Here is a 12,450-nt window from a genome sequence, read left to right as displayed (position 1 = left end):
GCGCTGCTCAGCTGACCGTGCACAGCTTTGCACAATCCTCGCGCGTGTGCAAGGCTCCAGCAGCGGCTGTGGCTGCTGAGAAACCACAGGAAAGCGGCGACAGCGCAGAGCTGTGCAGAGAGAGGAGGAAACTGCAAAGTGCTGAGCAGCTCCCTGCACTGAGCGCCGTGCAAAGCTGTGCAGCATCGTGCACTGAGCGTTGTGCAAAGCTGTACGCTGTGAGCTGAGCAACATCATGCACTGAGCATTGTGCAAAGCTGTGCAGAACTGTGCACTGAGCATTGTGCAAAGCTGTGCAGCGTGAGCTGAGCAGCAGTGTGCAAAGCTGTGCAGCATCGTGCACTGAGCATTGTGCAAAGCTGTGCGCTGTGAGCTGAGCAACATCATGCACTGAGCATTGTGCAAAGCTGTGCAGAACTGTGCACTGAGCATTGTGCAAAGCTGTGCAGCGTGAGCTGAGCAGCAGTGTGCAAAGCTGTGCAGCATCGTGCACTGAGCAGTGTGCAAAGCTGTGTGCTGTGAGCTGAGCAGCACTGTGCAAAGCTGTGCAGCATTGTGCACTGAGTGTTGTGCAAAGCTGTGCAGCATCGTGCAATGAGCGTTGTGCAAAGCTGTGTAGCATCGTGCACTGAGCATTGTGCAAAGCTGTGCAGTGTGAGCTGAGCAGCATCGTGCACTGAGCATTGTGCAAAGCTGTGCAGCATTGTGCACTGAGCAGTGTGCAAAGCTGAGCAGCATGAGTTGAGCAGCATCGTGCAACGCTGTGCAGCATTGTGCACTGAGCATTGAGCAAAGCTGTGCAGCGTGAGCTGAGCAGCTCCATGCAAAGCTGTGCAGCATCGTGCACTGAGCAGTGTGCAAAGCTGTGCAGCATCGTGCACTGAGCAGTGTGCAAAGCTGTGCACTGAGCAGTGTGCAAAGCTGTGCAGCATCGTGCACTGAGCATTGTGCAAAGCTGTGCACAGAGCATTGTGCAAAGCTGTGTAGCATTGTGCACTGAGCATTGTGCAAAGCTGTGCTCTGAGCATTGTGCAAAGCTGTGTAGCATTGTGCACTGAGCAGTGTGCAAAGCTGTGCACTGTGAGCTGAGCAGCAGTGTGCAACACTATGCAGCGTGAGCTGAGCAGCAGTGTGCAAAGCTGTGCAGCATCGTGCACTGAGCATTGTGCAAAGCTGTGCACTGTGAGCTGAGCAGCAGTGTGCAACGCTGTGCAGCATCGTGCACTGAGCATTGTGCAAAGCTGTGCAGCATCGTGCACTGAGCGCCGTGCAAAGCTGTGCTCTGTGAGCTGAGCAGCATCGTGCAACGCTGTGCAGCATTGTGCACTGAGCATTGTGCAAAGCTGTGCAGTGTGAGCTGAGCAGCTCTGTGCAAAGCTGTGCAGCTCTGTGCACTGAGCATTGTGCAAAGCTGTGCAGCGTGAGCTGAGCAGCTCTGTGCAAAGCTGTGCAGCATCGTGCACTGAGCATTGTGCAAAGCTGTGCAGCGTGAGCTGAGCAGCAGTGTGCAATGCTGTGCAGCATCGTGCACTGAGCAGTGTGCAAAGCTGTGCACTGTGAGCTGAGCAACATCATGCACTGAGCATTGTGCAAAGCTGTGTAGCATTGTGCACTGAGCATTGTGCAAAGCTGTGCGCTGTGAGCTGAGCAGCAGTGTGCAAAGCTGTGCAGCATTGTGCACTGAGCATTGTGCAAAGCTGTGCAGCGTGAGCTGAGCAACATCGTGCACTGAGCATTGTGCAAAGCTGTGCAGCATCGTGCACTGAGCAGTGTGCAAAGCTGTGCACTGTCAGCTGAGCAACATCATGCACTGAGCATTGTGCAAAGCTGTGTAGCATTGTGCACTGAGCATTGTGCAAAGCTGTGCACTGTGAGCTGAGCAGCACTGTGCAACCAGGACACCGATGAAGTCCTCACCAGCTCCCTGTCCTCTCTGTTGTCCCCATTGTCCCCTATGGTGTCCCCATGACCCCATCATCATCTCCCAAAGAGTCCCGGGGTCCTCTATGGTGTCCCTATGTCTTTGCCACCCCTTAAGGAGCCCCAGTGTCCCCTCTGGTGTCCCCATGACCCCATTGTCCCCTTAGGACACCTCATGTCCTTTATGGCGTCCCCATGACCATCATCATCTCCTGAAAAGTCCCCGTGTCCCCTATGTTGTCCCCATCACCCCATCATCCCCTATGGAATCCCCCACACCCCCACCATCCCCTGTTTTGTCCCCAAGACCCCGATGAAGTCCTCACCACCCCACTGTCCTCTCTGTTGTCCCCATCGTCCCCTATGGTGTCCCCATGACTCCATCATCATCTCCCAAAGAGTCCCAGGGTCCTCTATGGTGTCCCCATATCTTTGCCATCCCTTAAGGAGTCCCAATGTCCCATAAAGTGTCCCCATGACCCCATTATGCCATAAGGACACCTCATGTCCTTTGTGTTGACCCCATTGTTCCCTATGGTGTCCCCATGACCCCATTATCCCTTATGGACACCCCATGTCCTCTGTGTTGTCCTCATGATCCCATCATCATCTCCCAAAGAGTCCCAGGGTCCTCTATGGTGTCCCCATGACCCCATTGTCCCCTAAGGACACCTCATGTCCTTTATCGCATCCCCATGACCATCATCATCTCCTGAAAAGTCCCGGTGTCCCCTATGTTGTCCCCATCACCCCATCATCCCCTATGGAATCCCCCACACCCCCACCATCCCCTGTTTTGTCCCCAAGACACCGATGAAGTCCTCACCACCCCACTGTCCTCTCTGTTGTCCCCATCCTCCCCTATGGTGTCCCCATGACCCCATCATCATCTCCCAAAGAGTCCCAGGGTCCTCTATGGTGTCCCCATATCTTTGCCATCCCTTAAGGAGTCCCAATGTCCCCTCTGGTGTCCCCATGACCCCATTATCCCCTATGGAATCCCCCAAAACACCACCATCCCCTGTGACGTCCCCAAGACACCGATGAAGTCCTCACCACCCCACTGTCCTCTGCGTTGTCCCCATTGTTCCCTATGGTGTCCCTATGACCCCAGCATCCCCTAGGGACACCCCATGTCCTCTCTGGTGTCCCCATCACCTCATCATCATCTCCCAAAGAGTCCCATGGTCCTCTATGTTGTCCCCATGTCTTTGCCATCCCTTAAGGAGTCCCAGTGTCCCCTCTGGTGTCCCTATGACCCCATTATCCCCTAAGGACACCCCAAGTCCTCTGTGATGTCCCCATCACCCCAGCATCATCTTCCAAAGAGTCCCATGGTCCTCTATGGTGTCCCCATGTCTTTGCCATCCCCTATGGAGTCCCAGTGTCCCATGTAGTGTCCCCATGACCCCATTATCCCCTAAGGACACCTCACGTCCTCTGTGTTGACCCCACTGTTCCCTATGGTGTCCCCATGACCCCATTATCCCTTATGGACACCCCATGTCCTCTGTGTTGTCCCCATGACCCCATCATCATCTCCCAAAGAGTCCCGGGGTCCTCTATGGTGTCCCTATGTCTTTGCCACCCCTTAAGGAGCCCCAGTGTCCCCTCTGGTGTCCCCATGACCCCATTGTCCCCTTAGGACACCTCATGTCCTTTATGGCGTCCCCATGACCATCATCATCTCCTGAAAAGTCCCCGTGTCCCCTATGTTGTCCCCATCACCCCATCATCCCCTATGGAATCCCCCACACCCCCACCATCCCCTGTTTTGTCCCCAAGACCCCGATGAAGTCCTCACCACCCCACTGTCCTCTCTGTTGTCCCCATCGTCCCCTATGGTGTCCCCATGACTCCATCATCATCTCCCAAAGAGTCCCAGGGTCCTCTATGGTGTCCCCATATCTTTGCCATCCCTTAAGGAGTCCCAATGTCCCATAAAGTGTCCCCATGACCCCATTATGCCATAAGGACACCTCATGTCCTTTGTGTTGACCCCATTGTTCCCTATGGTGTCCCCATGACCCCATTATCCCTTATGGACACCCCATGTCCTCTGTGTTGTCCTCATGATCCCATCATCATCTCCCAAAGAGTCCCAGGGTCCTCTATGGTGTCCCCATGACCCCATTGTCCCCTAAGGACACCTCATGTCCTTTATCGCATCCCCATGACCATCATCATCTCCTGAAAAGTCCCGGTGTCCCCTATGTTGTCCCCATCACCCCATCATCCCCTATGGAATCCCCCACACCCCCACCATCCCCTGTTTTGTCCCCAAGACACCGATGAAGTCCTCACCACCCCACTGTCCTCTCTGTTGTCCCCATCGTCCCCTATGGTGTCCCCATGACTCCATCATCATCTCCCAAAGAGTCCCAGGGTCCTCTATGGTGTCCCCATGTCTTTGCCATCCCTTAAGGAGTCCCAGTGTCCCCTCTGGTGTCCCCATGACCCCATTGTCCCCTAAGGACACCTCACGTCCTCTGTGTTGACCCCACTGTTCCCTATGGTGTCCCCATGACCCCATTATCCCTTATGGACACCCCGTGTCCTCTGTGATGTCCCCATGACCCCAGCATCATCTCCCAAAGAGTCCCAGGGTCCTCTATGGTGTCCCCATGTCTTTGCCATCCCTTAAGGAGTCCCAGTGTCCCCTCTGGTGTCCCCATGACCCCATTGTCCCCTTAGGACACCTCATGTCCTTTATGGCGTCCCCATGACCATCATCATCTCCTGAAAAGTCCCTGTGTCCCCTATGTTGTCCCCATCACCCCATCATCCCCTATGGAATCCCCCACACCCCCACCATCCCCTGTTTTGTCCCCAGGACACCGATGAAGTCCTCACCACCCCACTGTCCTCTGTGGTGTCCCCATCGTCCCCCCATGGTGTCCCCACGTCCCCCCCCCCCCCCACGCCGCACCCAGAGACAGAACTTCAGAAAGAACATTTTTTAACCACCCCACTCCACAAAATAAAATAAAAAAAAAAAAAAAGGGGGGGGGAGGGGGGTGTGACATCAGGGGGAGGGACAACCCCCATCAGATTGGGGTCACCCCCATCACGAGGGGCACCCAAACATGGTCATGGTCTCGGAGAACTCGATGAAGTCCTGGCAGAGCGGCTGCAGGTCGGCATCCTGGCACGTCTCCTCCAAGGGCCAAGCTTCCAGCCACGTGTCCTTGCTGATGAGGTAGGAGAAGCTGGGGACGGTAGGGGACAACAGGTGACAACGGGATCAGGAAGGGGGCTGGCAGCCCGGTGAGGGGCGCACAACCCTATACAAGACGCTGGAGAAGCTCAGGGTGCAGTGGGGTATGGATGGGTGTTGGGTGGCAACATCCCCACGTCCCTGTGTCCCCCCATGTCCCCATGTCCCTGTGTCCCCATGTCCCTTTGTCCCCGTGTCCCCATGTCCCCATGTCCCCATGTCCCCATGTCCCCATGTCCCCATGTCCCCGTGTCCCCATGTCCCTTTGTCCCTGTGTCCCCATGTCCCCATGTCCCCATGTCCCCATGTCTCCACGTTCCAATGTTCTCATATCTTCATGTCCCCATGTCCCCATGTCCCTTTGTCCTCGTGTCCCTTTGTCCCCTTGTCTCCATCTCCCTGTGTTCCAATGTTCTCATATCTTCATGTTCCATGTCCCCACGTCCTCATGTCCCTGTGTCCCCATGCCCCTGTGTTACCAAGTTCCCATGTCCCAGTGTCCGTGTGTCTGCATGTTCCTTTGTTCCCCTGTCCCCATGTCCCCATGCCTTTATGTTCCATGTCACCTCATCCCTGTATATCCATGTCCCCATGTTCCCATGTTCCCATGTTCCCATGTTCCCATGTTCCCATGTCTCCATGTCCCCATGTCCCCATGTTCCCATGTCTTCATGTCTTCATGTCCCCGTGTCCCCATGTCCCCATGTCTCCATGTCCCCATGTCCCCATGTCCCCACATCCCCATATCCCCATGTCCTCACATCCCCATGTCCCCATGTTCCCATGATCCCATGTCCCCATACCCCCATGTCCCTATGTCCCAATGTCTTCATGTCCCCATATCCCCATATCCCCATGTCTCCATGTCCCCATGTCTTCACGTCCCTATGTCTTCATGTCCCCATGTCCCTATGTCTTCATGTCCCCACATCCCCATGTCCCCATGTTTCTATGTCCCCATGTCCCCACATCCCCATGTCCCCATGTCTCCATGTCCCCGTGTCTCCATGTCCCCATGTCCCCATGTCCCCACATCCCCATGTCCCCATGTCCTCACATCCCCATGTCCTCACATCCCCATGTCCCCATGTCTCCATGTCCCCATGACCCCATGTCCCCATGTCCCCACATCCCCATATCCCCATGTCCTCACATCCCCATGTCCCCATGTTCCCATGACCCCATGTCCCCATACCCCCATGTCCCTATGTCCCTATGTCTTCATGTCCCCATATCCCCATATCCCCATGTCTCCATGTCCCCATGTCTTCACGTCCCTATGTCTTCATGTCCCCATGTCCCCATGTCTTCATGTCCCCACGTCTCCGTGTTCCCATGTCCCCATATCCCCACGTCCCCATGTCCCCATGTCCTCACATCCCCATGTCTCCATGTCCCCATATCCCCAAGTCCCCATGTCCTCACATCCCCATGTCCTCACGTCCCCGTATTCCCATGTCCCCCTGTCCCCGTGTTCCCATGTCCCCATGCCCCCACACCCCCACGTCCCCACGTCCCCATGTTCCCAAGTCCCCATGTCTCCATGTCCTCACATCCCCATGTCTCCATGTCCCCATATCCCCAAGTCCCCATGTCCTCACATCCCCATGTCCCCATGTCTCCATGTCCCCATGTCCCCCTGTCCCCATGTTCCCATGTCCCCATGCCCCCACACCCCCACGTCCCCACGTCCCCATGTTCCCAAGTCCCCATGTCCCCATGTCCTCACATCCCCATGTCTCCATGTCCCCATATCCCCAAGTCCCCATGTCCCCATGTCCTCACATCCCCATGTCCCCATGTCTCCATGTCCCCATATCCCCAAGTCCCCATGTCCCCATGTCCTCACATCCCCATGTCCCCATGTCTCCATGTCCCCACACCCCCACGTCCCCATGTTCCCAAGTCCCCATGTCCCCATGTCCTCACATCCCCATGTCTCCATGTCCCCATATCCCCATGTCCCCATGTCCCCATATCCCCACGTCCCCACGTCCCCACGTCCCCACGTCCCCACGTCCCCACGTCCCCCTGCCCCTACCGGCTGCCGGTGACCCACAGGTCGGACGCCAGCCCCCACACCAGGTAGTCCTGTCCCTTCTGGAGGCTCAGCGCATCCCGGCACTGCTTGTGGCTCACGAAGGTCCGGTTGCTCCCAAGTGGGTCCTCATCGGTGCCTGTCACGGGGAGAGGTGACATGGGTGACATGCCACCCCTACATGGCGGGGACGCCCACTGTGACACGTCCCACAGTGCGGACCCCCTGGTCCCCAGGATGTGGGCATCTTTGGTGACGTCACCCCATTGTTGTCACCACCCCTGGGTGTCATCACCCCTCTGTTGTCACCAGCTGTGGGTGGCAGCAGTTCATTCCAGCTGTTCACCAAACACCCTTGGGTGTCCCAAACCCACCTGGGTGACAACAAACCTTATGGTGTCCCCAACCCATTTTGAGTGACACCAAACCTTGTGGTGTCCCCAAGCACCCTTGGGTGTCCCCAACCCATTTTGGGTGACACCAAACCTTGTGGTGTCCCCAAGCACTCTTGTAAGACCTCAACCCACCTGGGTGACACTAAACCTCATGGTGTCCCCAACCCATTTTGGGTGACACCAAACCTCGTGGTGTCCCCAAGCACCCTTGGGTGTCCCCAACCCATTTTGGGTGACACCAAACCTTGTGGTGTCCCCAAGCACTCTTGTAAGACCTCAACCCACCTGGGTGACACTAAACCTCATGGTGTCCCCAACTCATTTTGGGTGACACCAAACCTCATGGTGTCCCCAACCCATTTTGGGTGACACCAAACCTCGTGGTGTCCCGAAGCAACCTTGAGTGACCCCAACCCACCTGGGTGACACCAAACCTCACGGTGTCCCCAAGCACCTTTGGGTGTCCCCAAGCCACCTGGGTGACATCAAACCTCACGGTGTCCCCAAGCATTCTTGTATGACCCCAACCCACCTGGGTGACACCAAACCTCATGGTGTCCCCAACCCATTTTGGGTGACACCAAACCTCATGGTGTCCCCAAGCACCCTTGAGTGACCACAACCCACCTGGGTGACACCAAACCTCGTGGTATCCCCAAGCACCCTTGGGTGTCCCCAACCCACTGGGGTGTCCCCAGCCCTGGGTGACACTCCCAAGTCCCTCCAGGTGACCTTGTCCCCATGTCCCCAGGTTGCTCGTACCCATCTTGATGACGGAGAGGATGGTCACGATGTAGTTGTCGTGGGACGGCGTCTCCTCCGTTGCCACCACCTTCACTTTGTACACTGGGGAGGGGGATGTCACCGTGTCACCATCTCACCCCACTGTCCCCCCTTTTCCTCCTCGTGGCCCTTTTTGCCCCTTTATTTCTCCCCTATTCCACGCTGGCATCCCAGTGCCCGCTCACGTCCTTCCGTGGCCCTTCACATCCCCCTCCTCATCCCAACGACATCCCCTATAATTTTGTCCCCATAATTTTGTCCCCATAAATCCTCCGTTTCCTTCCCACGTGCCCCCATGTCCCCACGTCCCTGGCGTCTCACCATAATCCACCCCTGGCTTGCAGGCAAGATCGATGCGCTCGTTGACCGTGGTGGGATTGTCCTTCTTCTGTCGTATGAAGCAGTTTTCTGTAGGTACACAGGGGCAGGGCAATGACATTCCCTGTCACGACAGTGATGTGTCCAATCGTGGCAGTGACATGTCCCATCACAACAGTGACGTGTCCCACTGTGGTCATGACACCTTATTGTGGCAGTGACATGTCCCATCATGGCAATGACATGCCCCATCATGGCAATAACATGTCCTGTCACAACAATGACATGTCCCATCATGGCAATGACATGCCCTGTCACAACAGTGACATATTTCATCATGGAAATGACATGTCCCATCATGGCAATGACATGCCCTGTCACAATAACAGCATGGCCTATCATGGCAATGACGTGTCTCTTCGTGACAATGACATGTCCCATGACAACAGTGACATGTCCCACTGTGGTCATGACACCTTATTGTGGCAGTGACATGTCCCATCATGGCAATGACATGTCCCATCATGGCAATAACATGTCCTGTCACAACAGTGGCATGCCCCATCATGGCAGTGACATGCCCTGTCACAACAGTGACATATTTCATCATGGAAATGACATGTCCCATCATGGCAATGACATGCCCTGTCACAACAATGACATATTTCATCATGGAAATGACATGTCCCATCATGGCAATGACATGCCCTGTCACAATAACAGCATGGCCTATCATGGCAATGACGTGTCTCTTCGTGACAATGACATGTCCCATGACGACAGTGACATGTCCCACTGTGGTCATGACACCTTATTGTGGCAATGACATGTCCCATCATGGCAATGATATGTCCTGTCACAACAATGACATATCCCATCATGGCAGTGACATATTCCATCATGGCAATGATGTGTTTTGTCGTGACAATGACATGTCCCATGACGACAGTGACATGTCCCATCGTGGCAGTGACATGTCCCATCACAACAGTGACGTGTCCCACTGTGGTCATGACACCTTATTGTGGCAGTGACATGTCCCATCATGGCAATGACATGCCCCATCATGGCAATAACATGTCCTGTCACAACAATGACATGCCCCATCATGGCAATGACATGCCCTGTCACAACAGTGACATATTTCATCATGGAAATGACATGCCCCATCATGGCAATGACATGCCCTGTCACAATAACAGCATGGCCTATCATGGCAATGACGTGTCTCTTCGTGACAATGACATGTCCCATCACAACAGTGACATGTCCCACTGTGGTCATGACACCTTATTGTGGCAATGACATGTCCCATCATGGCAATGATATGTCCTGTCACAACAATGACATATCCCATCATGGCAGTGACATATTCCATCATGGCAATGATGTGTTTTGTCGTGACAATGACATGTCCCATCACAACAGTGACGTGTCCCACTGTGGTCATGACACCTTATTGTGGCAGTGACATGTCCCATCATGGCAATGACATGCCCCATCATGGCAATAACATGTCCTGTCACAACAATGACATGCCCCATCATGGCAATGACATGCCCTGTCACAACAGTGACATATTTCATCATGGAAATGACATGGCCCATCATGGCAATGACATGCCCTGTCACAATAACAGCATGGCCCATCATGGCAATGACGTGTCTCTTCGTGACAATGACATGTCCCATGACGACAGTGACATGACCTATTGTGATCATGACACCTTATTGTGGCAATGACGTGTCCCATCATGGCAATGACATGCCCTGTCACAACAATGATATGTCCCTTCATGGCAGTGACATATTCCATCATGGCAATGATGTGTTTTGTCGTGACAATGACATGTCCCATGACGACAGTGACATGTCCCATCGTGGCAGTGACATGTCCCATCACAACAGTGACGTGTCCCACTGTGGTCATGACACCTTATTGTGGCAGTGACATGTCCCATCATGGCAATGACATGTCCCATCACAACAATGACATGTCCCATCATGGCAATGACATGCCCTGTCACAACAGTGACATATTTCATCATGGAAATGACATATTCCATCATGGCAATGATGTGTTTTGTCGTGACAATGACATGTCCCATGATGACAGTGACATGTCCCATCGTGGAAATGACATGTCCCATCATGGCAATGACATGCCCTGTCACAACAGTGACATATTTCATCATGGAAATGACATGTCCCATCATGGCAATGACATGCCCTGTCACAACAGTGACATATTTCATCATGGAAATGACATGTCCCATCATGGCAATGACATGTTCCATCATGGCAATAACATGTCCTGTCACAACAATGACATGTCCCATCATGGCAATGACATGCCCTGTCACAACAGTGACATATTTCATCACGGAAATGACATGGCCCATCATGGCAATGACATGCCCTGTCACAGCAACAACATGGCCCATCATGGCAATGACGTGTCTCTTCGTGACAATGACATGTCCCATCACAACAGTGACATGTCCCACTGTGGTCATGACACCTTATTGTGGCAATGACATGTCCCATCATGGCAATGACATGTCCTGTCACAACAATGACATGTCCCATCATGGCAGTGACATATTCCATCATGGTAATGACATGTCCTATCAAGGCAATGACATGCCCTGTCACAACAACAACATGTCCCATCATGGAAATGCCATATTCCATCATGGCAATGACGTGTCCCATGACAACAATGACATCCCATCATGGCAGTGACATGTCCTGTCACAACAATGACGTGTCCCATCATGGCAGTGACATGTCCCATCACATGGAGACATAGAGAAGGATTGGAGACGGACATGGGGACACGGGAAGCATTTGGGGACTGGGAAAATGGGTGACATGAGACATATGGAAGGGGACACTCTGTCCCCACGTCCCCGTGTCCCCACGTCACCTTCAGCACAGCGGCACACATCCCCGTGGCAGATCTTCCTCAGCTGCCCACCATCCTTGTCCGGGTGGTAGAAGCGGGTGCAGCGATCATCTGTGGGGACATGGGGACATTTGGGGACGCAGAGGAGACCACACAGGGACAAAGAGGGATGTGAAGGGAGAGGGTCACCAAAACGGGGCGTGGGGACACGTGTGGGGACATAGGGGCATGTATGGGGAAATAGGGAAACGTGGTGGCACGGGGGGCTTGGGGACATGGGGGCAGTCATCAGGGATGTGATGGGACACGTGGACAGGAGGAGGCAGAGAGAACGTAGATGGGCACACAAGGGACAGAGGGGCTTTGTGGGATCCGGGGGTGACATGAGGGGATAAGAGGGGACATGGGGACACACCGATCTTGTAGTAGCTGTAGACACTGACGGAGGCAGGCTGGATCAGTCCCACCTGGAAGTGCTGGTGGGCCCTGAAGGCGATGCACTCCTCCACTTGGTGGGAGATCTGCACGCGGGACACAAAGATGTGGGATGGGGACAGAAGGCAATGACACCATGTCCTCACCCCATACCCATTCATCGTCCCCATTCCCATCTCCATCCATGTCCTCATGTCCCCATTCCCATCTCCATCCATTTCCATCCATGTTCCCATTCCCATCTCCATCCATGTCCTCATGTTCCCATTCCCATCTCCATCCATCTCCATCCATGTCCTCATGTTCCCATTCCCATCTCCATGCATATCCCCATATCCCCATTCCCGTCTCCATCCACGTCTCCATTCCCATCTCCATCCATGTCCTCATGTCCCCATTCCCATCTCCATGCATGTCCCCATGTCCCCATTCCCGTC

At 54.3% G+C, this 12,450-nt stretch overlaps 1 protein-coding gene and 1 long non-coding RNA gene across 2 annotated transcripts in view; both read right to left on the bottom strand.

Annotated features, from left to right (window-relative positions):
* Positions 1–4,908: 4,908 nt before the first annotated feature.
* C3 (complement C3) overlaps positions 4,909–12,450 on the bottom strand; it is a 33,985-nt gene continuing 26,443 nt past the window's right edge. Inside the window, exons 35-40 of the mRNA XM_090128576.1 lie at positions 11,994–12,099; positions 11,600–11,689; positions 8,675–8,761; positions 8,333–8,416; positions 7,179–7,314; positions 4,909–5,129 (exon numbers count right to left, since the gene is read on the bottom strand). Of these exons, the coding sequence (XP_089984702.1) occupies positions 4,988–5,129; positions 7,179–7,314; positions 8,333–8,416; positions 8,675–8,761; positions 11,600–11,689; positions 11,994–12,099 (645 nt within the window). The 3' untranslated portion in view covers positions 4,909–4,987. The remainder of the gene's footprint in view (positions 5,130–7,178; positions 7,315–8,332; positions 8,417–8,674; positions 8,762–11,599; positions 11,690–11,993; positions 12,100–12,450) is intronic.
* On the bottom strand, positions 7,321–8,207 carry LOC149913853 (uncharacterized). Its single transcript, XR_016460894.1, has 3 exons — positions 7,910–8,207; positions 7,719–7,814; positions 7,321–7,661 (listed from the first exon to the last, which is right to left on the bottom strand). It is a non-coding gene; the product is annotated as an uncharacterized LOC149913853 (long non-coding RNA).

This window comes from Phasianus colchicus, chromosome 34 (genome assembly GCF_987193195.1).
Source record: "Phasianus colchicus chromosome 34, bPhaCol1.hap1.1, whole genome shotgun sequence".
Taxonomy (NCBI): Eukaryota; Metazoa; Chordata; class Aves; order Galliformes; family Phasianidae; genus Phasianus; species Phasianus colchicus.
Note: the sequence above shows the minus strand (reverse complement) of the source record. Positions and strands in the feature narration are given on the sequence as shown.